The following is a 27381-nucleotide window of genomic DNA, read 5'->3' as shown; positions in this document are numbered from 1 at the left end:
TAATTTTAAAGGATTTTAATACAAACTTAATATAAACTATTTCAGTCCCTCTTAACATGTAAGACACTGACTCAAAATACTTTTATACCTTTTTTCAAGTATTGCACAATGTAGGTACAAAATTAATATTTACGATTACATTTTCTTCCATAATATATAGCAAAAATCTTTAAACTTTTAACAGAAAATACAATTTGTGTTTCTTTTTTTGAAAAAAGCAAATATTTCGTCCATTTTTAATCCCACCACTAAGGAATATCCTGTACACGACGGTTTCTATTCTGTTTTAGAATCGATGTCTTTAAGATGGATATCTTACAATTTCAGTAAAAAAAATACAACATGAAGCTGCTGCAGCTGTCACAGATCACTGTAGTAAAAAGATATAAATGCAATACCATGTTGTAGAAACAATATATATACTCTGATATTTTACAAACTTTGTACTAAATTAAATTATACAATTAGAAAAAGACCAATAAACCCACTTACTAGTGCCAATTTTTATATATATATACATATATGTTTGCACGCATATATATATATACACACACAAAATTAGCCACGTCCTCGCTATATCTTAAATACTGTAAGAGGCCATATTTTGAGAGTATATTTTTAATGTACAGTCAGTATAAAATAATTTTGTGCTTGGTTGGCAAATGAAAAAGTGATGCATGTTGTATTTCTCTAACCAAGCTTGAATGTATTCATACTACAAGCCTTAAAAAAAAAATCTCAAGAGGTGGAAAAAAAGATACACCCTTGGGTACGTGCATTTTAACTTGTACAATAGTATTTACTTGTATGTCACTTCTGGTTTATTTTTAGTTAGCCATAACTGGCTGAAATTGCTGGTTAGAATACTGCATGTTGTTTAAACTAAAATTCAAGCCATCCACAAAAGACTTTTCATTGAGACCTCCATAGGCTGCAAACATATCAAAGGCATTACTGTACTGGAGAGGACTGAGGTTAAGGGGGCTGTCACCAGGAAACACGCTACCGGCGCTACCTTGACCCTGCATGTTGGGGAAAATAAACTCCTTTGCATTAGGAGAAAGGGCAGAAGTCTTCTGCTGTTGTTGCTGCTGCTGCTGATTGCCTAAGCCAAGCCCGTAGAGAGAGTGCATGGATGAGGAAAGGGCTTTCTGCTTCAACAGGTCATTGACATTCAAGCCAAGGTTGGTGGGAGAAGTGCGGGCGACCTTGTTGCTACGGCCGCTATTCTTCATTTTGGTCGAGCCAAACTTGGTGGCAGCAAATGTGGCAGTGGTGAAGGTTAAAGGCTGAGTGGAGCGGGGCATGAAAGTCGGGCTCACAGCAGCAGAGTGACCAAAGGGAGGAGAAGGAGAACTAGACACTGAAGATGCTGGGTCGCTAATTGGCATGAACACCTGGGCCTCTGGGTTAAAGCTGTTCTTGATTTCCTTATCCAACTCACATCCATTTTCATTATCATCCACATAAAGCACTTTCACTGGTCCCTTTTCACCAATTTGGTATGAAACCTCAAATGGGTCAATCCAAACACTAAGATCCTGAGGCAAGTTGCCACGAACATCATCAATGTCCAAACCACTCTCTTTGGATGCTTGTTCTATGACCGGGTCCACTTTCTCCCCTATATGTATACATCTAAACCCTGATCCTTTGTATGGCTTTTCTGGATACCAGTGCCCTTCATACTTCTTCTTAAGAAGTCTTTCAAGCTCTTCACCAAAAATGTTGACACGTCGTCTGGGAAGCTTATTGTACAAATATGAAATAATAAAATTGAGTGCTACTTGGATTTCAAGCTGCATAGCTGCTATGCCACAAAGGTACGAGTCTGTTTCGAAACACGAAGAAAGTGTTCACGATGCCACAGGGAAACAGAATTTCCTTCAAAGTGCTGATGCGAGTTGATTATTATCCTTCACCTTGAGTGCTCTTGTTCCTTTAAGAAAAAACAAAAGCAAACACATCCAAATAAGGAAAGATAAGATCAAGGTCCAAGGCCCATTTTTTTTTTCAGCTTCACTTTCTGCATAAAATAGGTTATGTTTTAAGTGAAAAAATACACACAAACCATTGACGTCTGTGCCTGCAGAAGGTGAGGGTGTCAGCTACGCCCGGTCTGACTTACAAACAACCCTGCAGAAGATGCACCAGGCATGTGTTTACAAACGCAACATGGGGTATTGCAAAATAACATGAGCTTGCACTTTAGTTATTCACAAAGCAGCAAGTGTAATTCTTATGGCATCACACGACTGCCAGGTCTGTCAAGGGTTCAATTACCAACCCGCGTTTGGCTGATTTATAGCACTCAGCTGCAAAATTTAGCACCGGACTATTAGCTTAGCTTGAAAGGTCCCAGTTTGAGGATCATTTATCACTTTAAAGTTTGCAAACACAGCGGTCACACCAGAAGCTGCAGAGATACAGAGATATTTTCAGTAGCTTCAGAGAACCTCAGGCAAGAACTAAAAGTACGTGACACGTTTTAATTCCAAGGCAACCATCCACATAAACTGCTGGAATCGTGCTGGGGACTCTGCTGCACTGGTGAAGTTGCATCAAGCGAAGAGAAAACGTCCAGTGTTGGCATACAGCACTTCTTCCTTTCCTCAGAAGGGCTAAAATGATCATGCAGGCAATGCATACAAAATAGGCGCATCAATTTCCTGCACTGGGGATGGCAATGGCTGCGAAATTAATTGCAATACACAATCTTTTTCCCCCCCTACAAATTACTCTATTACACGTTAAATATACAGACTGCATTTTCTATAGTCCACATTTCAAAAAGCTCCAGCCAACATCGGAGCCTGCGGGGCTCCAGGAAAAAAACAACCGCCTTCTGCAGGCCTCCATTTTATATTTAATATAAAATATGGCTGTTGGTCCTTTGAAGGACAAAAGAGAGAATGGCCATCGGAAGGTAAAGAAAGGGGCAGGGGGAGGTATTAACACACACAGCGCTATGGAAATCATGCAGAGCTCCAGCACAGGGTGCTCAGCCACCAGGGACACCTTGGCATACAAAGTTCCAATGAAACAAAACACGTTTATATTTGGTGAAACGTTCAGCACCAATTTCAGTTCAGTGCTTTTCTGCACTGCATCGCTAGGGATAACATCCAGCACGGCTGTCACTAAAGATTAGAGAAATCAAATAGCAAAATCCCATTATAAAAATAAATAAATAAATAAAAAAGCGTTGTATTTACACTGTTGTTTCCTGCTCCAAACAATCTCCTTTAAAGGCTGGAACCCTACTTCCAAGCCACTCTCCCCAAGATGGTATGGGAATATGTGTAAGCCCGCACGATAAGGCGACCTTTAAACGTTTGCTGGATCAGCACTGGGTGGGGATAAGGAAAAGATCAAGGGCAAACAGAAGATATTTACAAAAGGGACACGATCGGTGCTGAACAGCTGATTGGGCGCTGAGGGGGGGGGGGCATTTCAAAATGATTTATTAATCCGGCTGGTTTTGTTTCTCCGCCTCCGTGTCCCTTAGGAATGAAACGAGTCTTTCAGGGAGCAACGGGAAGGGAAAAGAGCCGGTGGGCAGCGCTGTGCGGGGCAGTGCGGGGCCGTACAGTGCGGGGCTGTACAGTGCAGGGCAGTGCGGGCACCCCCAACTTCTCCCCCAGCTTAGAGGACATGGCTCCGCCGGCCCCGGGCCGCAGCGGCGTTACATAACAGGCGGCCGGGGCTCATTAGATTTCTGCTCACAGCTCCAGCAGCAGCAGCAGCAGGAGGAGGAGGAGGAAGGGCGCCGTGCAGGCCCGTAATGGAGACAACGAAGGCCCCGCTCCCCACGGCTCAGCCCGGGGCTCCCCGAGTCCTGCGGGCGCTTCGTCAGCCGGATCGCCGCCTCCTCCCGGCCCCCCCCGGCCCGGCCCCGCTTCGTAGGGTCCCGCTGCCCCCCGCCCTCCGTCCCGGCCGCTCCTTCCCCCCCTCATCGCTCCCGGCTCCTGTCACAGCCCCGCCCGGACTCACGGAGTCCCTCACTCACCCGGGGGGGCCGCAGTGCAAACGATCCCGGCGGAGCTGTGAGGGCGGGGGGCTCAGCAGCCGGCCCCCATCTCCGAGATGGGAAGAGAGCGAGGAAAAAAAAAAACGGAACAACAAAAAAAAAAAAAGAAAAAAAAAAAGAAAAAAGGGGAGGGGGAGGGTCGGAAAAAAAAAAAAAGGGGGGGAGGGAAAGGGGGGGGAGGGCTGCGCTGCTCACACCCACAACGCGGCACGACCCGCCGCCGCCGCTCCGCTCCGTGTGCTCCTGCCCCGCCGCCCCGCGCTCCCCTATATATACCCTCCCTCGCCCCGCCCCCCGCGCTAAGCCCCGCCCCCCGCGCCGTGTCGCTGCGTCAGCGCCGCGTCAAAGCGGCTCCGTCAGAGCGGCCGAACTACAGCTCCCAGCGCCGCCATGATGGAGCCGGGCGGCGGGACCGGGGCTAAAAATACACCCCGCAGGTAGCAACGGGCTGCCATTGGCTGCCTGCCCGCCGCGCCGCATCCCCATTGGTCAGTCCGTATCGAGGAGGACGACGTCAAACGAGGGGAGAGTGTGTCGGGGGGGAGCGGGGCGCTGCCCTCAGAGCGGCGGGAGGGCGGGACGGGAGGAGGGGGGTGTTTCTCCTTCTATATAAATATATTATAAATAATAAGAATAATAGTAATAAAGCCTCAGCTCAGGAGCTCAGCCTGGCTTTGTGGTGCACAACGTGGTGTGAATGGGGCCTGCAAGGTTGTCAGGCCTTTTGGTTAATACTCAGCAACAGCAGGCCGCTCCTCTTCACAACGCAGTCAATACAAAGTCCCAGTGCAGCACTGTTCTCCTTCCCTTATAAACAGGCTTTTCCCTCTGCATCCATCCATCTTTAGCCCAATTTTGCCCATTTCCAGCCTTTAATGCATGTCCCAATTCCCCACCATTATCACCATAAGCACCCAGTCCTGATATCTCCTCTCAGTCATTTGGAAACACAGTGTGGATTCTCTCCCATTTCACCTTACCAACCACAGCATTGCTCTCCCCATTAATGCCTGTGATGGCACGTACACATGTGGAATACATACACCAGAAGGATTGTTCGGATGTGAAGCACAACATGAGCTGGGCTGTAACGTTTTGGTGCAGTAAAGAGTAACCCAGAAAAGAAGAATTCAGCCCAACCTGAGCAGTTCCAGGTCATCTACTAGAGAGCCCCCAGCCTGCTCTGCAGTGCACTGTCACCCCTGGTCAGCAGCAGCTGGCAATGGCCACATGGCACTTTGTGTGCCGAGCAAAGTCCACACATGGATGTGTGAGTGATAGTTTGTGTTTGCATTAATTTTGCCACAGAGGGGGAGAATGGGCCTTTAAAATGGAAGGAGGGCAGTGTTATGGTAAAAGGAGGCGCAGAACAGGGGAACCGAGGGGCCAGGACTGCAGGAGCAGCCCAGCAGTGCTGAGGGATGCTGCATCCCACTACAGCCACGTGTCCTCTATGGGAAGCCCCAAAGACAGGGCTAAGAATTCCCATTAAACACACTGGGGTTAGGCTGCCCAGCGGGGGATGCAGCCATACACCCACAAAGGAACATCCTCTGCTTTAATGTTTGTGATATTGTTGGCTCTGGCGTGCCAACACATTAAAAACCTGGCTGTTGACAGCTGGAGCTCATACGCCAAGGATGAAGAAGTGAGATATGGTCATGGCTACCTCCTGCTTTGTGCAGTCAGTTTGCTCTGACAAAAGAAACTTCTAAGCTGGTGCTTTCTTAGATGTTAGTGATCCTTCTCTAATAAATAAATAAATAAAGACAAAGAAGGAAAGGAGGAAAATAAGGGGAGGAAAAGAGAAGGAAAGAAAAGAAAAAAAAGTAACTGTATTATTTTGCTGGGCTAATAAAAGCAAAGGGGACAGACCTGCAGGAGCACAGGGCTCACAAGGACATCACTCCATCACTCACTCCTAAGTGATGTGGTTCTGATGCTCTGCTTTACTTGGCTAAAGTTTCTGGAGTCCCAGACAAGACACAGAAGGCATCTGCTCAGTAAGAAAGAAAATCAAAACTAGGAGAAACCTGACAGGTTTCAGCCAAGACTTTGCACCAAAAATCTGCTCTTCCCAAAGTTTCAGCCACCTTCAGGCATAAAGTGAGAAGGTGTTGTGTCCTGAAGCTGCTATGAGGCAGAATCTGTTGCAGAAGAGCAGCCTGATAATTGGTGGTGTGAGAAAGGGGAACTGGTCCTGAGAAGGGCAAGTGCAGAGTGTGTAGTGAGTCCAAATAAAAGGGCAGGGACAATGAGCACTCAAAGGCAGCAGATACTGTGATAAGGGTGAGGTGGAAAAAAGGCAGTAGGAAATATTCCACGAGGAAGAGAGTTTTCTGTAGCCGTGTCTAGCAGACTGAAGCAGAAGAAGGGAAGAAAAGTTGATTTTATACCTTACAGAGGTTGACCTGTGAGGGAAGTTTTATTAAAGTCCAGTATAAGTTTTTCCTCGAGTTCACTTCTGCTCTGGGATAGTGCCAGCTTAATGCCAGGCAGTTCTGCAGGGTCCGCTGACAGACAAAGCTACGAGGTGAGGACTGTCCCTGCTGATAGCCACATAGCTTCGTCAATCAGCTTCACATTACTCGTTATTCTTGTTACAGTGATTCATAAACAGCCTTAAAGAGACAGAAAGCTGCTTGTTAAGCTGTGACCGCTCACCTTATTTACGTTACGGGGATCAGAAATAAACACTGAAGATGAAAGGCTGATTTTCTGCCCTTTTAATTTATGATAGAGGAAGGCAGACTGAAAAGTTACTTCTAAAAGTAGGTTTCATTAAGAACTTGCTGAAGAGTTTTGCTTACTTGGTATTTTCCAGGAAAACTGCTAAATCTGTTTCTTCCGAGGTGGAATTCAGGCCAGCTGGTCAGTCCTTTAACTGAGAGATATTAAATGTGAAAAAGGAAATACTAAACATGAAAAACTGGCTGTGAAGGAAAAGAGCTTTAATTCAGCCTGCTTAAACTAACAGAGGAGGAATAGAGGGACATTTGCCTATCAAAATGCCTGATAATCAGTTCTTTTCCTGATTCTCTGTCAGTCTGATTATCTCCAGTTAGGGTAAAAAAGATGGGGTAAAACATGCCCGGGGACTCCTGGAAGTAAGCGGACACTCACCCTTCCTGGGGCAACCATCCAGCCAGTGCAGGCTTTCCTTGATGCTGAAACCACTGCTCTGAATTCTCACCCTCGGGCCGTCCTGGCCATGGGTGTTTTGGCTCCGTGAGGCCAGCCCTGAGCTGCTCTCCAGCCATCTGGCAAGACAAGCAAGGCATCTGGAGGGATGGAAAATGTAGGAAAGCCAAAGGTTACATGTACTGAGCTCGAGAGCATTCGAGAGCCAACCTCCTGTGCTGCCAGACTGTGACAATCTGAGCAGTGGTGGCTTTCAAGTAAAAGAAGTTCAGATGGCAGCATTGTGATGGGCACAGTATGAAACTCATTCTCACGAGAGGAAGATCATTGGGAACTGTCTTCACATTAGTAGAAAACTGAGGGTGCTTCCTTCCAGGGGAGCAGGAATCTAGCGGCTCTGAACATGCGATACAGTTTCTAAGCAGAATGCTTTCAAGACCTAAACATAAGTTTAGGTACATCTTTCTGTGCATTAAATTAGAAGGGGAAAAAATAGTATTTGTGGGTAAACTTGGCCACGGCAGCTAAAATGCACTCAGGGAGTGCTGAGCTCCTGCAAGGGAACTCCAGGAGCCTGAAGTAGAATCTGGCTGGACAAAGAGATGTCAGCTCATGGGGGAGGAGGGTTTAACCTTGGGTCTCTGAGGGCATTATCCATGGAAGAAAATCCAATGGAAATTTCTCTTGACTGTGCTCTATATCTGGCTCTTATTCAACACTTTAATGTCTCTGGAGTTACGGCAGTAGGAATGGTGACATGGAATCAAAGATCAAGCTACATGGTTGCTCCTGGGATGTGTGGAGTGGTTTTTAATGCAGTTCCATTATCCTGTTCATGTGAGGAGTAGCTCATGGAAGACTGAATTTCTCAGCGATATTGAAATGATCATCCAGTTTGAACCACTGGTTTAAAGCACAGTAAATCGCTCATTTCCTCTCCAGACTTTGATTCCCAAAAGTATAATTGCTCCAAAATAACATAATAGATGCTTTAAAAGTTGATGAAAAAAAAAGTTAAAATTAGCGTAACATCTTTCCTGGACTAATGGCAATCATCATTTAAACCCAGAGCCACATCTAGAGATCTCCCAGGACATTGCTCTTGTGGCTTTTCATGCCGACAAAGCCGCGGCAGGGAGAGAACACAGACCTTCTGTTTCACTCATCAAAGGTCTTCACCATGTGATGGACAAAGGAGCAAACCTTACATACCTTCATGTGTAAGACCCGCTTCATTACAGCAGAACGTTTTCTCTCAAGTAAAACCAACAGGAGCTGTTATGCAGCTCTGTGATCAGCGTGCAGGGCTGCAGACGGTGTCTGCATGCAGCAGCAGAGCTGCTGAGTCTCAGGAACAGCCATAAGCAGCGGCTTCAGAGAGGAGAGAAAGCAGCCGTGTTGCACAATTACACGGGCAATGGGAAGAAGAGATTTCTTCTGTATCCCATGCGGTGATTATCTGATACGTTGGAAGATGAGCGGTGACATACTTTTTATTTCAGCTAATGTAACTCAGACTTGTAAGGAAGGTGATTCTGCTATATGGCCGTATTATCTAAATTGCTTTGTCGCCAACGCATCGAAAACTGAATATAAAATTGACTGCACATAATTGAGTGCTGACTCACCCTCCGATTGGGATAAATGGTGCAGTATTCCAGGATGTCCTGGAGCTTTCTATAGGCTCACAGTCATACGTGAACATTTCTGACTGATTTTTCTCCACTCCAAACTTGTTTTTCGCGCTCCTGTTTGGGGCTGGATGGAACAAATCCTCCCGCTGTCACACGGTGTCTTCCCCTGCTCCCTCAAGTTCATCCACTTTCTGCTGTAGCTCTCATCTTTCATCCTGGCTGCACAGTTGCCTCCCTTGTGATTTTCCCATCTCCGGGCTCTCCATATTCATAGCCCTCCCTGACCTCCAGCTCTACCTCCCCAGTTTCTAAGGCTACATAGCTGGGAACGTTTTCTCACAAAACACTTTTCTGTAACATCTCCAGCTCAGTCAGATCTGAGGCCGTACCATTTTACATACATTACTCAGCTCACGGCTGACCATTTTAATAAAAGCAGTGCAAACACAAAGGCAGCAAACACAGCAAGTCTTTTTTTCTCTCCTTGAAAATGGCCTCATGTCACAGAACTCCATGAGGAGGTGTCAGCATGTGACTATCCTTAAAACCAGAATGCTCTTTGGTTTTTGAAGGGTGGGAGAAGCACGCCTTTAGGGAGCAGTGGCAGAACATGGACGTGGGCCCTGGGCAGAGCTGTGTGTCACAGGGTCACCTCTTTGGGCTTCATCACACATGCAGTGGGAAGGGAGCAGACGAAGGGCTGTGACTTCCGTAATGGGGATATGCTATTAAAAAATAGCAGCAAAAAATATTAAAGCATCTGGGTTGTTGCTGCTTCTCCAGGCTGCACTGAGCAGACCCCTCACCTCTCTTACCAGCTACTTGTATCCAAAGGGGAGGAAATCAGGGAGCTCTGCAATCCAGCTGTGTGCAGGCAGCACTTGGGTGGCCCACAGAGCAGCATGGGTGGACCTGGGGGCTGGGAACATGGGGCAGTGTGGATGTCCCTGTCCCTACAGACCTGCCAGCAGTTGCAGCATTTAAACCCGAATGTGCGGCGCCTGGTGGGTCACTCGACGCCAATTTTCCATTGCGCTGCTCTGCAAGGGCAGGGCTGGGAGGCTGGGGCACCCCTGGCTGGAAACCTGAGCTCATTCTGCAGTGACGATAAGCCCTTGGATGGAAGTCCTTCAGAGGGCTGTGAGCAGCCAGTGTCACCACGGGGGTCTCGGAGCAGGCAGGCGGTTCTCCCTTTAATGCAGAGAAGACACAAGGTGGTCAGGGAGGAGGACACTGTTAAATGTGCTGGAGAAGCAAGGCAGCAGCAGCTCTTCTTGCCAATCTGCCAGGCTATGGGGTCCCAAAGAAACAGCAGTGCCCACATAACCAACAGGACAACCAACTGTACTGGTCCTGCCCTGAGGCTTTGCTCCAAACTAAAACTAATGAGAGCAGAGTCACTGACTAAAAAGCTTCCACAGAATCCCTTCCTCAGGCTTTTGATTTTGCTGGAACATTCACAGCAGAAAAATTCACATAGATGGAAAAGCCATGTCCCGGCCTGACCCTGCTACCGACAACAGCCAGACAAAGGGGCAGCGATGTGGGGTCACATTCGGGGAGGTTCCGTGATTCAGCACATTGATTTGCTGAATCTCCTCTAATTTGTCACAGAACGAAGGAACGGGGCAAACACCTGCAGCTCCAGGCTGCTGCTTTACTGCCAAGAGGTAGGGCAGGCTCTGAAGAACATGCGATGCTCAATTAGGACAGTAGGTCAGAAAGAGCACGGTGATTCATAGCCAGATCACACTCAAAGCATCCACAACAACACGCAGCAATCCCATACAGAGTGCCCACAAACAGCCTGTCCTTCTGCAGTGCTGGCACTAACAGGCTGCAGGGCAGCACCGTGTGCTCAAACCCTCTGATCCGTGGAGCAGTTGGGCTGGCTGGAAGGAAATGTTTCCCTGTACTTCACCAATGATGGCTGCTGCCCCCTAAAATCAGGGGGTGCAGAAGGGTGAGACACACAGAATTAATAAACGAGGCATGAACAGCCCCTTTTAGAGAAGGGCTGCAAGCAGTTTGCCCAGCAGTGAGCTGCAGGTTGCAGCAGGTCAAGTTTAGGATTGCTCGGCCCCAAGGGTACGGGGACTGACAGTGCTCAGCTGCACAAACACTATTTTCCTTGCCTGGCAATGAGCTGCTGGGCACTGGATGTAATTTTCCATGCTCGCAGTTGGCTCTTGGTTTTACCTTGACGCGTGTTTGATAGCCTAAGCTCCGTCAACACTGTTTCACCTCTTAGAAAATGATAACTAAGAAGGCCAAATGAGGGACATGTTCATATCCAACAGGCCGGTGGCCAGGTCTACCTTAACCTCAACAGCAGCTTACTACTGTGCAGCAAAATGTCTTTCCCAGGTTTACCCAGAGAATGGAGAAGCCTGGGGATGGGAGGCATTCGCTTGGTTGACTTTCATCTCTCCGAAGACAAATCTTTTACAATTTAGATCAAGGAATCTTTTAATGAAACAAAGAAATTGTGCCACTTGTATCGGTTCCAGATATAAATAAATCAGCTAGAAATAAACAGGAGCAAGGCAAACCTAAAGGAGACAGACAGGCTCTGCAATGTCATCCCAAAGAGACCGTCTGATGGATGATAACATGGCTGGCTCAGAAGAGAAGTCAGGGTTTAAAAGACTCCCTGCCAGCCATCTGGCGCATCTTCCGAAATACACCACAGTACAACTCCACTGAACCGCTGCCTTTTTTGCATCTGCTCAGGTCTGAAGCATAGTGAGGATTGTGACATCTCTGCTAGGACTGCCTCCGTGGGACTCGTCACAGCTCATGGCTCAGCCCCCATCCTGCAGCCTGTGATGGCAGCACGCCCTCAGTACAAAGTGGGACCTCAATGATTCTGTGATAACCTTCCCAAAGCAATGATGCTGTTACACATTTAGGGTCAGGGGGATGCTCAGCACAGCCAGCTCTGCTCACAGAAGTGCTGGCTGTTGGGAACCCACAGCCCACCCCCCTGGTGCCCCCATCAGGCAGGAGTTCCCAGCAGTGGGACCTGCAGCTCCTGCTCCAGGAGCATCATGCTGTGTTGCTTCGAACTGAAGGGCAAGGCTTCGTGTTCTAACCGCATAGGACTTATTTCATACCGCTGAGTAATCTGGACACTGAATACTAAATAGCACCACTAGCCATTCCCTAATAACCCATAGCAACACAGTGATAAAAATCTATGGGCCCTTCAAGAGATGGTTTTCCTTTTCATGACAATCAAAACGTACAGAGCCAGCTGCCCTGCTGAGCATTCGTGGGCTTTTTCCCCTGCTTCATCAGCTCCTCCCACCCGCTCCCCAACCAGCTGTGCTCAAGGCCATCACCCCCCATCCCTGACACACAGTGTGGTGGCTGTGGCCGTGGTGAGGGAACGCTCAGAGCTCTGCATGCTGGATGGAGCTGAGGGCTGCTGACCAGGCACCCTTGGGCTGTGATGTGGACCCATTAAAAAGCTATTTTCAGCTTAAATGATCTTTGATACTGAAACCGGAGTTAACCTGAGTGGCAAGTGGAGATCAGCTGCCCTGAGAAATAAACCCAGGGAAGAGGAGGGAGAAAAGCAGGAAGACAATCACAGAGAGAGGCTTTGGGGAGGGAAATTAATTGGAAAACATGCACTGATGGGAAAAGAAGCACAGGGGAAAACAGTGTTATTGCATCCCCTGGGTGCTGATCAAGTCCCTGTCCCCCCTCAGCTGCCAGCCAGGCTCCTAATTTGTAATTCTCTGCCTTCTTAGATAGATGGGGCTAAGCAGCAGGAGCCGGCTCATAGCAGCTCCACGCATCTCACCTTTGTCATAGCTGCTCTCGGCAGCTGGAGCCAAACTGGGCTTGTTGCTAAGATGGGTTCCATTCAGATTTCACCCATGTGCAGCAGTGACTTGAGAACAAGCTGCTCCAGGAGATCTTTTAGGACAGTGGAAAGCAGGGAGAGGAAATAATTACAGCATTTCCACCTACAGCAGTCTGCTTCAGGGCAGGTAAAAATAGATCCGTAAGTGTTTGTTCACTTAAGAGAGAGCTCAGCCTAACTGCCTTGGCAATTGCCAGCAGCAGAATTGATGGCTTGTTGTTTTTTTCCTTAAAAATGAGGGCAAAGATCATTGACTAAATATCACCCTCCCTTCCTCTCAACCACAAGGAGCATTTGAGAAGTTTCCGAGTTTTACCAACTCCAGATGCCAGGTGTACAAAAGAACAGGCAATTTTTCAAAGCCGTGCTATTTGTCTGGGAAAGGAAGGATAATTAGATCCGTTCTGCTTCAGAACTGAGGAAATTAATGGGGGGAAAGAAAACCAAAAGCATGCACATTTCCTCCGATGGAAGGAGAAGAAAGCACCCATAAAGCTTTGGAAGGATTCATGCAAACAGTGCAGGAAGGAGAGGAGCAGAGATCCTGCAGTTGCATCCATCATCCATCCATCCATCCATCCATCCATCCATCCGTCCGTCCGTCCGTCCGTCCGTCCATCCATCCACCCACCCACCCATCCATCCATCCATCCATCCATCCATCCATCCATCCATCCATCCATCCATCCATCCATCGCACAGCCCTGCTGCTGTCTGCCCTCCTCGAGCAGAACTGGCCAAGAGCATCTCTCCGCTGTGGGCTCACAGAAGTGCCACAGACATCATCATGCAGCCTCCTGGATCGCTCTGCTAACGGGCAAATGCAGCCATGCATGAGGTCCCTCTGCCACCTCTTCCACCTGCTCCTCCTGCACAGCCCCCAGTAGCTTTTACATACAGTGATGCCCATCCTTCTGCTCCCATTCAGCCCCAGACCTCCCACAGAGCTTTCCTGCATTGATCTTCCAGTCAGCTTTTGTCTGCCAGACATCGAGGTTCTCTTTGTTTGTACTCCTCTGTCTGGATCTGAGAGCAGTTCTGCTTCTACTGCCACTACTGAATCTGGGTCCTTCTACTTTATTAAACTCCTTAGGATAAGCGTGATGGCTTTCAGGGATTGATGCCTATCATGCCTGGCAGACGGGCAGAGGCTGACAGGTATCCCCAGCCATCCAAGTCCTGCCGTGTACCAGGTTCTGGCTCGGGAAAGATGTTCCCGTGGCAGATACCAGCTCCAAAGAGCTGCTTTGATGGCAGCCCTGCCAGGAGCAGACACTGACTTCATGGCAAGCTCAGCAGCCGGGCGCTGGGAAGTGTTCTGCCCTGGATTGCAGCAGGCTGCTCTGCTTTTTCCTTTTTTTCCCTCCTATTGATTTAGTTTGGAAGCATTTCAGAGGGCACTTTCTCCTGTTATATGGTGATAAAATCCTGGGCTCAATAACTGAGATCTGATGTCTGGCATCAGAGCAATACAAATAACAATAAAAGAAACAAAATAGTGGTGAGTCAGGCTGGTTTCTGCTTGGAAAAACATCAGTTCTCCTTATTACTCATTGGCTTTGCCATCTCCTCTGGGGGACTCTGCCGGCCACCGCAGGCTGCAGCAGAACAGAAGCTGGGCTGAACTCCATCCTGCCAGGAGCCGCTTTGCTGGGGCTCAGGGGGCTGAGTGGCACCCAGAGCACATGGGAGCACGTCAGCAGTGTGCCCAGCCAGCCCAGCCCTGCTGCTTTCTTCTATCAAGACTTGTATTGGTTCATGTCTGGCTTCTTTGCTTCCTTTTGGCACCACTTTTTTTTTTCTCAGCAAGTGAAAAATTTACCCTGAATCACAGCACGTTATTTCCACTTGTCAAGATAAAGGTTAATGAAGTACCGGTAACTGCATCACAGATCTGGCTCTGCCTCTATCCGAGATTCTTTATGGCGCTGTGCTGTGCAGCCCATGCATGGAAAAGGCTGAGATAAAAAATGATAATAAAACCAAAACAAAGCGTTAGAGGTCAAATAATTTGCAATGGCAGAGCTGAGCAGCTTCCTGTCGTTGCAGCCTCTCCCCTGGGGCCGTGCAATGGGCACAGGGTGAGGTTTACCCCAGCATTCCCAGTTCTGCAGCTCCCCAATATTTGAGCAGCATTTCCCTTTGCAAACATTGGCTACCTCTGAGTAGCGGCTGCTTGGGTATTCATACAGCATATAACTGATACAGAAACTACGTAGGTATGGACCTCCTACAAATACATCCATAGGATTTAGAAGCAACATCACGATACGTTTGATGTGTAGCTGTCTTCAGAAGGATTTGCACCGGAGCTGAGGAAGGATTTTGCACGCTGGCTGCACAAAGTCTCCCATGCCCTGAACACAAACCAGGGCAGCACAGCAAAGCTGCTCAGCACAATGAAGCTGCGAGGCAGGAGGAACCACATCCAGCAGCTCATCTCATAGTCCACAGGCACGAGATCAACGTCAAGTCCTGCTGATACAAAAGATGCTCTGGCTGAGCAGCAGCCCGTGAGGCTGCAGGAAGGAAAGGAGGGGCAGCCTTGTTTTCTTCCCAGGGAAGGCCAACGACTTGTGGGATGGGTGTCAGAAGCTGCCGGTGTGGCTGAGTCATGAGGTTGGCATGGGGCGGTTCTCATTAAGGCTGGTTTGAACACATGCCAATGAGGATTTCCAAAACTCACAGCTCGTCATAGGGTTAAAAATCCCACACTCTGCTATTCCGCCCCACTGCGAGCGGCCAAAAGCCTGGGCAGGTTTCACAGGGGTTTGTTCTGTAAATGAGTTCTTAAAATCTTGAGAACAAGTGAAATCTAAAAGAAAAAACAACAGAAAAGCCCACGTCCAAAAGAGTGAACCTCACTGAGGACCTTTTCCCTCTCTCCGAGGTGGATCCAAAAGCTGCTGTGAACCCTCAGTGTGGATTTTATTGTGGGCTAAGTCGAGAGGCTTCGGAGCTGCTCGAACCCAAATCTGAAGTTCATAGTTTCAGCCCATTTGCTGCGTATAAAAGGAAGAGAAATAGAGGCATGTGCTTTTTCTTCCTTTTGATATGCTAAGATTTAGATGAAATACTTACTTTCCAATTTTCTTTTTCAGCAGAAACGTGCCAGAGATGCCACAGAACATGAAATACCCTGCGATGCCTGAAGAGCTCCTGAAGTGATGGAGGACATCAAGAACCAAAGGGATGTGAGCAGAACAGTGGAGGGAGCAGACCTTAAATCTAATGAGCTGCTCACAGAAAGGAGATCTGCTAAAGCAGCAGCACTGCCCCTTTGGCTGCAGCAACAGCTCAGCAGACATCCCAGCACGGCCGAGTCACAGCAGCAGCACAGGGTGGGACAACAGTCCTGACAGTGCCAGAGCACAGCGCCAGGAGGAACATATTTCAGATTTTATGTATTCATGAGAAGTAGTAAAAGCGGATGCAAGAATGAGACGAAACAAACCTTTGCCCACTAGGTGGCTGTAATTGTTACGGCCTTGCTTAGTTTTTGGGATCAAATTGTTTTCAGCAGAATGCCTCCCTCCCTTCTCCCTGCTCTGTTTGCTGGGGGCCTCTGCAGTGCCGGGCAGCAGAGCACTCCTCATGCCGTGCCATTAAGCACAAGCAGCTTCCTATTACTGTTGTATCACCAAAACTTTGCAAAGCTGATGAATGAAAGCCCAGAAGGCAGGATTGAGCATCTGTGTCCTACATTTAGGATCAGCTCTGATGTGAAAAAGAAGCAGGATCTGCAGGAAAGGAGGCTGCAGTGATGCAGCACAGGGAACACGTTGCTCTGTGCTTGTACCAGGCTCAGATCTGGGAGGAGCAGCAGGTCAGTGCTGTGCCCACAGCACACACGGGTTGTGTCTCATTCTGGTGGGACTCCCCTCACCCAAAGGTACCACCCCAGTACCACACATACATCCAACACCTCTGGATTTCAGAGCCTGGAAGTGATGGCACCTGTAGCACAAGGGGAGCTGCAAGATCTGCCTTAGAATCTGCTGGCCCTGCCCTTCCTGCTGCACGCAAAGCCAACCGAGATGTGCATTTAAATCGAGTTCATCACCTGCTGTCTGAACACCGTATAGGATTATGTTAATTGAGAAGGCATAATGAGCCTTGACATTCACCTGACTGTAAGGAAGGAACAAGTGCTGAACTAAAGTGTCTCTTTCATTCTAAACTGGTCCTTATCTCCAACACCTCCACAAGATCGTCCTGTGTGCAGAGCACTGAACCAGGTCACTGTGCCCGTGTTCTGGGGATGTCCTCATTGAACTGTCACCGTCCTGCACATTGTTTTCCTATCTACAAAGTAAGATAAAGCATTCCTGATTCCGCAGCAAAACATTGAGACTAATGGCCAAAAGAGAGAGGTACCATTAAGGGTGGAGCTCTGCTTTGATATCAAACATCCTTTCTGGAGCCCACCAGGTTAACAAATGTCTTAGTTACAAAATTATCAACCAGAACAACAGGCACCATCAGACCTTACAGATCTGAAATAATTTAACTTCCATCATGGAAGCTTCAGCTCTGCAGCATCAGCAGTACGAACAGCTGCCATTTCTGAGAACAGCAAAGGACAAGTGGTTACGGCCTGCAGCTCCACGGCTGCGTTTGGTGCAGAGCTGGAAACTCCCAAGAGCAGATGTGGAAAGGTGCAGAATAGCTGAGGCTCCTGACATGCTGTGCTGGGGTTATGGATGCTTTGTGTGCCCAGCCAAAAGGCGCTCAGCAGCAGAGGTGTGCAAACCCAGCAGGTATTTTGGAATGCCACACTTGCAGCCCAGAGAGAGCTGCACACATACAGGTAACAGAGGTGTGTGGGGCTGCCCCCAGGGCTGCCAGACCCATGAAGGAGAGACAAGCTGTGGGGCACAGTGGGGGCCTGGCCTTGGGCAGAGGGATGGGGACAGCAGCCCCGGGGAGCCCAGCCCTGTGCCAGCACCGGTTCACGCCTTGCCCTGTGGGCAGGAGCTCTGTGCCCTCTCCCATCTCACCTGGGCATGGCTCCGAAGCGAAGCATTCCTGCCCATTGCACACTGTGTTCAGTGCACAGTTCTCTTTGCACGCTCCCTTTTGGTTTTGTACCATTTCCAGCATTTCTGTCAAAAACATTTCCTCTGACTTTTTTCCTTCTAGAAACAGCCTCTTCCAGACAGGGCTGCTCTGCCACCGCACAGCGGGCAGACGTGAGGCTATTTAAAACACGGAGCTGGAACATCAGCCAAGCCCTTGTCTTGTTCCAAGCAGAGCTGGAGCTGAGGGCACATTGCAGGGTGCACCCTGCCTGGCCTGGGGGCTCAGCAGCGTCACGGCTCCTGTGCTCAACCCAAGGCTTCAGGGGAGCAAATCAGTAACAAGACCCAACAAGGCTTTAGGAGCAGGTATTTCTCAGCCTGGTATTTCTACCGTCGGCTCCCAGCCCCTGTGCACTCTGTGCCCAGCAGTTTAATTAGTTGCCAAGCTGCACGCAGCAGCGCTCGGCAGCAGCCATCACGTCCCACATTTTGCTAACATGAGGCTCACTGGTGATTTTTCTCCCACCCTTTGCAGCCCCCCTGTTCTGCTGGGAGATGCAGAGTCATGGCTCTGCCTGCCTGGCTCTCTGCCACCCAACTGCTCCTTTAAAACCCCATACCTCCCATTGAAAGAACTCGGTGTCCTGTTCGCCAGGAGGACGTCAGTGTTTCTATGGAAACTCTTCCCAAAGATTCTCGCTCGGCGCTGCTGCTGCGTATTGTATGACCGGCTTTGTACACGGCAATTCATTATAGAGGCTGTGACGAAAAGGGAGCAGCTTTCTGCCCAGAGGGAAAAAGCATTCGGGAAAAAAAAACAAAAAACCAGCAACAACTAAAAACACCTCCGTATTAATAAAGTAAGCCACGAAAATGGAAGGTGCCAAAGCCATTTGGAATTTGAGTTATGAATGGAATCTGCTCGCCTGCGCTGCTTGCAGAGAACTGAAACGTACCAGGACCCAAATAATTAGCTGAGCGGAGAAAATGGACACCTCCCATGTATTTTTTGTTCTGAGTTGCTGAGGGGAAAATGTTCCACCACAATCACTGTGATCGATAAGTGCCATGCAGTTATGAACGGACCCACACGGAGCCGGGCCGTGCGCTGCTGTGGGCACAGGGATCTCATCCAGCTCAGGTTTCACATTTGAATTAATGACCGTGACGGGGACGTGGGATTAACGGGCTGACGGAAGATTCACATTACTTTCCCATTTTCCTCAATGACAGAAAATCAAGGGGTCCAGCAGAGGACACACTGTTGGTGCTTCTGCTGGTCTCACCTGCTGGATGTGTCCAAAGGCGGCCAGACTGCTCACCCCATGGAAACGAGCAGCACACATTAAAGGGCAGCAAGGCAGAAGGTCTGACTCTCATTCCCACATCTACCCCAGGCTCACCCGGTTGTCTCCTATGGGGAGGCCTCTGCTGAATTTGTACATGTGGAACTTCAGGAGGTTGATGTGTCGGTGCCCAGGAGCGGGCTGGCAGCAGAGCTGTGCTCCCAGCACACAGCATTGGGCCGCCCAGTACAGGAGTGGGAAGCAGCCCCCAGCCCCGCAGCAGCAGCCTGAGATCTCCTGAGCAATGCTCATACACTGAGCTGGGAAAACTCAGTGCACCTGGGCACCCGGGGAAAGCTGGGCAGAGAATGAGAAGAGACACTTTTATTTTTAAACCTGATGAAATTCTGAGTGGTTTTGCTGTGTTGCATTCCTAGGGAGGCAGAGCTGGGATTTCAAACCATGCTCACTCCCTGATCCTGCACTGAGGACTTGTATTACCTTTAATTGATGTTTCTGAGTGCATTCTCATTGATCTACCACAACTGTGCTCTTTGTGCAGAGAACATTCTATTCTGAGAATGTAATCTAGGCCCATGCAGACCATATAGATGTTTCCTGATAACGTAGTTTAGAAAAGGGGATGTAATTACTGCCCGTGCTGCGTGCACGGCGTCTGTGCACTATGCTCAACCTATGGCCCCATTTGGAATCTGCACCGGGGAAATGTCCCAATGCCCTCCATGTGGTTCTGGTTTTGCAGAAAGCCTCTTCCATCCTATTAAATATGTAAGATCTCGTACCTTTGATTTTAGCTTCCTAACAATATCTTGTGCTGGAATTATTTGGAAGGATCTCGGAGGTTCTTGCATATGAAATTCAGGGATCGCTCCTGAGGGAACGTCTGCTCTTGGAGGAGAGGAGAGCAGCAACCACGGCTCCTCCAGCAAGGCACCCAGCAGCGCCGTGTGGTTCTAACAGTCCTGAGCAAAGCCCAGAGTGTGCAGAGCAGTGTGGACAAACCCACCCCGAGCATCCTTCCCATCTCTGGTTTCCATGACAGTTGCATAATCAGACATTTATGTAAGTAGAGGTTTCCTCCTTAAATAGCAGGCTGTGATCTCATGCGCACCTACATATCACCCATCTGAATGGAGATGATGTGCCAGTCGTGTAGAACTCGCGATGCTTCCAACTGATTTTCCTGTATTTATGGTGGCTGATGAGCCTGGAGGGCACCGCTCACAATACTGATTTCTCAGGGCCTGAAGCAGCCCTGACAGCAGCACAGAGCGTCACAGCCTCTTGTTCTCACTGGCAAACAACTGGGAAAAACATCTCCCTTTGCTCCTCAGCCTAATCTTCCTCCTCCCGCTGATGCTGCTGTAGTGACCCAGCAGGGCGGACTGGGGTTTGTAGGCTGTTCAGTCGGGTTTTGCCAACCCAGCTCCAGCTCCATGGTGCTGCCATCCCCCACGGTCCCACCATCCCCACCACAGTGCGGCCTTCAGCCCCAACACAGCCCAGGTTTGGAGCCGGGGTTCCCTGCTGGCGTGAATCCCCCAGAGGCAGCACGGCGGCTCTGCCACGGCCGCTGGGACGCAGTTATGTAAGGGGATTGTTAATGCTTTTATACGTTGGCGGAACTGAAATTAAAAGAGGAAATTATTCTCCTGATGCTCAACTCTAATCCCCATCTGTCTGTGTTTTTACTTTTCTGCACTTGCAAAGCTCCCTGATCAAAAGGTCTTGAATAGATTCCAGATTTCCAATTTAGTTTGCTTATGCAACCCAAAATATTATGGCAGTCTTTCCTGGGGGCGATTAAGCATATATTTTCAGTTCCTCCAATTCTCTTGGTTCCAAGAGCGCTAAAAATGGCACAAAGCTTGAGCTCATCCCGTCCCATCCGCACCACAAACAACCTTTTTTTTAAAAAGACTTTTTAAAAATACAGGAATCATCATCAGCTTTGCAGGGAAGGAATCTGTTCTGAAGGGCTGATCTGCTGAACGTCCCCACGCCCAGCACAGAGCAGCAGTGAGAGTGGATGGAGCCGAGGCTGCCAGCAGGATGGGGCAGACGGGGGCAGAGAGCCGGGCATAGAGTGTTTGGGAGCTCTTTGGGTTGAGATTTTCTCTGTCCATCGTGAGGATGAGCTGCAGCTGCACAGCTGTGAACAGATCTCATCTTCTTGTGGTTCGGACAGCGCTCGTTCATCCCCATCTGAAAACTGGCACTGAGTGCTTTGATCCTTTTAATCTTCCTTCTGCTTTCCCCACCCCCAGCCCTTCACCGGGCACTGGGACTTTGTGACCCCAAAGGTTTCCTTTGGGGAATGAGCAGAGTCCCACCAATGGGAGATGGGGCTTTTACCCAGAGCACGGTGGGGACACATCTGCATGCAAATGAGAGATGCTTCAGAGCAGGGAAGGTGAACTGAGGGGGTTCCCCCCAGTGCTGCAGGGCTGGGCAGCATCACCATCAGCTGCCTAAAAGCAGGCGAGGAAGCCCAGGGCAGCACACACTGCACAGGGCGGCCCCTGATCAAATGTTGCTGCCCTCAGCGGCGAGCAACTGCTCATAAATAGCACTGGATCCCATTACTCCGTGACCTTCAGTTCCCAGCCTGGCAAGGCACAGCTCATGGTGCCCGCAGGCTGTGCCCATGCAGGCAGCTCTGCACCATAGGGCCCCCACTCAAAGCACTGCCCTGTGGGGAGCTGGCCCATGGAGGCCATAGCAGGCAGCAAGGTGGGGTCAAACACCCTTATCTCATAGAATCATCTGCGGCAGGTTCAGTCACGTCAGGCTGTCGGTGGCTGCAAATGGCTGCCCGCACCCCGGGACACAACTCACATGTGGGTGCTCCAGTGCTGTCACACAGAACATGGAGCAGGATGGACGGATGGGCTCAGTGCCTTCTCAGCCATCTTGAGGCAAAATCAGGCAGATTTGGATGGATCCACATAAAATGCAGCTGTGCTTTGCAAACCTTCTCATTTTTTTAAACTAGGTCTCTTGAACTCTAACCAGCAGACGAGGTTATTTAAGTGCACACAGCACATTGGTGCCCTCCCCCCCCCACACACAGACTTCCATCAGGAGGAGATTTCCTGCTCCCTCAGCTGCAGCTCCTGGCTGGGCAGACACACAGTGACTGGAGTGCAGGGAGGGCGGCTGCAGTGCCCAGAGCTGCCCCTGTGCTGAACTGAGTGTGGGACTGAGGGACACACATGGGGACACGCAGAGGGAAAGAGCATCCATAGAAACAAGCATCGTCCCAACACCTGTCCCATCACACCCACTGCCAAAGCATCATCCCACAAGTTTTAAGGATGGAAGGAGCCCAGACGGATTCCCCCATTGCATCTGCCAGCAGGAGGAGTGACTCCAAGCATCCTATTGATGTGGATGGGGCATGGTGAGCACCATGCAGCCCCTGCCCAAGAGCAGAGCACATTGTACTACAGGGAACAAGCAGGGCTTTTTTTGTCCATCACAAAGCCTGCTTTTCCAGAAGCCGCCCTGTTCCCTTAGGGGTAGTGGCAATAACCTGAGCATGGCTTAGCAGTGCAGCGTTGCACCCCTTGTACCCTCCACAGTGCTTACATCCATCGTGCTGCTGCTGTGTGGGATGAGAGTGCTGGGGGAAGGGAGGTGGCACGAGGGGCCCCTTCAGCAAAGCCTCAGAAAGAGCAAAAATAAACCCTCGCCTGTCCCCATGGCAAGTGCTGCTCCCAGGGGACGGGAAAACAGCAGAGGGAGATGTGTGCGTGCTGCTGCCCACACCCCGAGTGGGAAGAGTTTAATGGGAGCTGAGAAAGAACGGCACGTAGGAGGAGAAGAGATGTTAGCAGCGCCTTTTTGTTTTCCTGGACGGCACAGGGAGGTGGAAAGGAACTCCCCTCCTGCAGGAATGGGAGCTTGAGGTGTGGGACGGGGCTGCCTGCCCAGGCTGAGCACCAGCAGCACTGTGAGGGTGGTGGCAGGGGGCAGAGCACTGATACCAATGAGCTGCCCAGCCTGGAACTCATTCCTCACCATCTCATACTGACGGGAGAGGTTCCCTCTGCCCTGACCCACTTCAATACAACAACGCTGGCGACCTTGCAAAAACTCATTACTGCCCCTAAAACAGCCACGTGTGATGGAGGTACCTGCAAAGGGAGGTGCAGTGCCTGAGGGCCCCGCAGTGCAGCATGGCTGTATGGCTGCGTTCAGCTCCCCACACTGAGCTCTGCCCACGGTGCAGTAGGGCCAGCACTGCCCTCAGCACACACAGCTGCGTGAAGGAGGCTCTCACAAATCCCATCTTGGAGAAACTCCGTGTCCTTCGGTTGCGGAAAGGAATGAAAGCTGCATATAACATTCAGTACTCAGTAATCCCTGCTGCACAGCCCCGTGCCTGCATAAATCAGGGCCTCTCATGAATATCGCACTGTACCTGCAGCCGCCTGACCCACATGCTTAAAAAAAGATAAATAAAACGTGAACAAAGCGACAGTCAGAGGGCCCAGCAAACAGCACTGTGCTCTGAGAGCACGAAAGGTCACGGGGCACAATAAGAGGCAGCTCTCAGTGCTATAGCAGCAGGGCAGAGTGACCCCCACAGTGCAGCGTCCCACCAGGACCACGCAGCACAGAGGGGAGCAGTGCCCTGTGAGCCAGGCTGGCCAGGAGCTCCGTGCTGGGGTTCTCCCACACAACATCCCACAGGAGCTCAGTGTGTCAGATGCTGTGGTCATTTAGACACAGAGCTGTTCACGCCTGTTTCTCCAGCCCTAACATCACATGGGATGCTGCTATAAGCCCCTTGCGAGTCCCAGACTATTTTCTACAGCAGTTTGCCCTCACTGCATGACTTCCCACCAAACAGCAGCTTCTGCCTTTAGGAGCAGCAATTCCCTGCAGCCTCTCCTCCAACACAGCTCTGCATCCCCACTGCTGGACTGCCAAACCCTGTCTTAAAGCATGCAGAGAAGGTCTGCGTTGCAGCCAGCGAACGCTGCTAAAAGGGCATCGAATGCTTTTTCCATTGTCATTAATTGAGTGAAGAGAAAACAGACTCCGCTGCTGTCATATCGCATCAAAATAATTAGCTCTGCTATAAATAGCATGGCTTACTCACTTGTTTCTTCTCCTGCTTTAAGGTCAGGGCTGCAGCCGGACGGAGCAGCACATCGCAGAGTCACGGCACCCTGTGATCCCATGGCCGTGCACCTCCAGCACACTTACAGCAACCAGCACTCACATTTGGATAAGAAGAGGGGGAAAAAAAGAGTGTTAGTGAGCCTCTAACAGATTTGCATGGGCTTAATTAATGAGCATTTTCAAACCAATTTTTGCTAAGCTGCCCTTGTTTCTGTTGTTTGATGCTGTGATGCTGTGCACGCCTTTTTCTCCAGGTCACTGCTGAAGCCCATAGTAGGTTCCAAGGAGCAGCTCTGCACACTTGCAATGGTTCGAGCCCGAGGTCTGAAGCGCTCACAGCAAACACTGCACATCAGCCTCAGCGCACAGAACTTCCTACAGCTCTACAGAACATGAGCTCCTGCTGCTGCTCCACTGGGGCTCAGGACTCCAAGTGCCGTCCCAAACCACACTGTGCACCCACAGGTGAGACCCCAAACCCTTCCTAACACCCAGAGCTTCTGGAGCTGCCATAACGGAGAACTGTTTCTCTGAAATACAAAGTAATTACTCAGTAAATACGAAATACAAAGTAACACACAGTAATTACGGGACTCATAATAGACACATTACGAGAGCTATCAGATGAAACCCTGCACGCTGAATCTTTTCACATTGAAGAGAAATGTAGCAATTTTCTGCCCCCTATAATGCGCTAATGCTGAGCTCTCTGGCAGTGTCTCCTGCTTTGCTCCTGCTGCTCCCCGGCTCTTAGACGAGCACATGAATCACACTCTAATAATAATTTCTGAAGAAATCCTTCCTTCCCAGGAAATCACATCCAGGCTGGTTTAAAAGGAATTCTGTGAATTTACCAAATATTTAGAGAATACACCTAGAAGCCAACAGCCACGTGCTTCCTTTACCTAGAGATGCTGGGCAGGACGCAGCAGTCAGTGCATCAGGGGAGCATTCAAGGGGAGGGAAAAATTGCAGATGAAAGCTCTGTGAGCCAACTCTCAATCACTGCCCCCATTGCACCCCCACAATACACACAGCTTCTGCACCGTGACGGTGCTGCAGCTCAGACCTGGCTGCCCGAGCAGCTCACACGCTGTCTCATTTAATTCTGCAGACAAACATACCCACAGGAGGATGCACGGCAGGCGTCTCTGACAGACTTAAATTATTCAAAGATCCAACCCAGAGCTAAGTGCTAAACTGCTTTTATTTCAGCTTCACATGTGGCTGCAGCCGCTCCCCCTGAGACATGTGAATGATGAGTGCAGTTACGTAGTGGGATCACTCAGGACACGCACAGCATCGAGCTGCTGCTCAGCCCTGTGTCCCACCCTGAGCTCAGGCCCCGCTCTGGGTTTCTCAGGTCTTTGTGAATTCCCCGACCCCCATGAGCTGTCTGCAGGGTGCTCAGCCCAATGCTTGCATTAAATCTGTGCACCACAAACTTGCTTTACCAACAGCCCAGTTAAGTACGGGGCTTTGTACTTCACCCAAATGCTAGCCAGCTTCTGATTTCATATTCTGCTCTGTTGTAGAATTGGAAGGTAGTGACTCACTCCCAAAAACACAAAATGATTCGCCCATGACTTTGACTGCAACGTTTATCTTACCAAAGGAGCCCAGCATAAAAGCTGGGCCATGGGCTGAGTGCTGCCTGGCTGCCATTAGGAACAGAACAGCCCCATGACATGAAATCTGATGACTCGATGAACTTCTGACCTATAGCAGAAATCCAACCATCACAGCCCGGCTCCTCCAGTGAGCTCTGCAGGAAAACACAAGTCTTCATTCTACATTCAGTTTTTCCCACCCTTCGCCAATGGAATTTTTATATGATGTGAATTAAATATGGCAGCCTTTGAAGGCAGAAGTTGTAAGGGGCTGTGTGCAGTCCAGGCACCCTCCTGCTCTTGTAGCCATCACACCTTGTTATGGCACAGCAGCAAAATGAGACGCTGCTGTGTCTGTCTCCACTGGGAATGAAACACAGAATCCGGTACTTCGTCCTTATCTGAGCTCCTGCTCCACTTTAGGCAAGTGCACTCTGCTCAGAAATGCCTATAGCCAATGCACACAGAGCCAGGGGTGCGGAACTGGGCGGCTCCCCCCGCAGCTCTGATAAGCTAAAAACAGATGGAAGGTCTAAGCCAGTTACGTGGAGCACATGATAAAATTCCTTGCTAAACTGGGGCCCGAGTCAGTGTGAGCTTAGGGTGGAACTCCAATAAACGGAGGAGGAAGAACAGGCGCAAGAACGGAGCCAAAGGTTCTCCTGGGGTGAGGGCTGGGCCCCTGCGAATGGGGAAGCAACGTGACCCGACAGAAGGAGGGATGGTGCGGCTGTTCTGTGCTGGGGCTGCAGAGCAGGAATTTCCTCGTGGGAGCGCTGCCAGGAGGGTGAGGAAACGGCTTGTTTTTCGAGGCATGGAGAGACGAAGAGCAGAGGGGTTGGACCAAAGGCTCTGGAGCAGCGCTGCAGGCACTGCCACTGACAGCACTCATGGTGCTGCGAGCTGTGCTACCTGAAAGAGCTTTCTTTTGGCTTTTCAAAGTGGGGTGAAGGAATAGAGGTCATCTCTTGTGCTCACACTCAGCATTCAGATCTATGGCTGGGGGAGCCAGGAACAAAAAGTCTCAGTGCCAGACTCCATCCTCAGTTCTGAAGCTCAAACATCAGCCAGGTCCAGGAACTAACACTGAGCTCAGTCGAGCTGTGTGTGTAAGAGCACGGCTTCACCAGGCAAAAATGCAGTAGAGCTAAAAAAAATAAACCCATGAAACCAAATCTCAACCAGCCCAAAACAAAGCTGTAAGAGGGCTGTGCACACTGTGCCCTGAAAGCTCAGAGCAACGGTTTGGGGACAAATTGCCACCGCACAGAGGGAAAGGGGACTTCATGCCTGAAGGACTCCATGATTGCATCACCATTCCATGGCACCATCTGCAATTGTGGGAACCTGAAAATGGGAACTTTCTCTCGGAGGAGACAGCAGTGCCTGTGCTCCCCTTCCACCCGAGAAACTGTTGTGAACTGACTCCTGCAGGACGTGGAGGGCAGCACGGAGCTCACCCTGAGGCTGGGGGATTGGGGGGTCTCGGTCTCTTTTCACACCAAGGATCACAGATCAGTCAGGAACTCCTTGTCGCTCGGAAACTCCAGTCACAGCCGTATCAAATTGCTGGAGCAGTAGCTTGCATGGAAAAATAACATGCAGGATATTTTTATCTTTAGCTGCCTTAA

At 49.8% G+C, this 27381-nt stretch overlaps 1 protein-coding gene across 12 annotated transcripts; it reads right to left on the bottom strand.

The window, feature by feature from the left end:
* On the bottom strand, nucleotides 1–26867 carry TOB1 (transducer of ERBB2, 1). 12 transcript variants are annotated; one of them, XM_085522593.1, is made up of 3 exons: nucleotides 8800–8945; nucleotides 7154–7311; nucleotides 1–1939 (listed from the first exon to the last, which is right to left on the bottom strand). In XM_085522593.1, the coding sequence occupies exon 3, from the start codon at nucleotides 1803–1805 to the stop codon at nucleotides 828–830; it is 978 nt and encodes a 325-aa protein (XP_085378719.1). In that variant the 5' UTR covers nucleotides 1806–1939; nucleotides 7154–7311; nucleotides 8800–8945; the 3' UTR covers nucleotides 1–827. The 12 variants fall into 12 exon arrangements, with proteins under 12 accessions (XP_085378719.1, XP_085378713.1, XP_085378714.1 ...); XM_085522587.1 differs by lacking the exons at nucleotides 7154–7311; nucleotides 8800–8945 and adding exons at nucleotides 2072–2136; nucleotides 4010–4275; XM_085522588.1 differs by lacking the exons at nucleotides 7154–7311; nucleotides 8800–8945 and adding exons at nucleotides 2072–2136; nucleotides 2457–2621.
* Nucleotides 26868–27381: the final 514 nt, after the last annotated feature.

Source organism: Coturnix japonica, chromosome 23, assembly GCF_054131305.1.
Source record: "Coturnix japonica strain WE chromosome 23, WE-NBRP24, whole genome shotgun sequence".
In the NCBI taxonomy this organism is placed as follows: domain Eukaryota; kingdom Metazoa; phylum Chordata; class Aves; order Galliformes; family Phasianidae; genus Coturnix; species Coturnix japonica.
The sequence above is the reverse complement of the archived record's forward strand: the minus strand, read 5'-3'. Positions and strand labels throughout refer to the sequence as shown.

What these genes read in the sequence shown, in the direction of transcription:
- TOB1 (XM_085522592.1), bottom strand. Translation starts at nt 1,805, where the DNA reads ATGCAGCTTGAAATCCAAGTAGCACTCAATTTTATTATTTCATATTTG.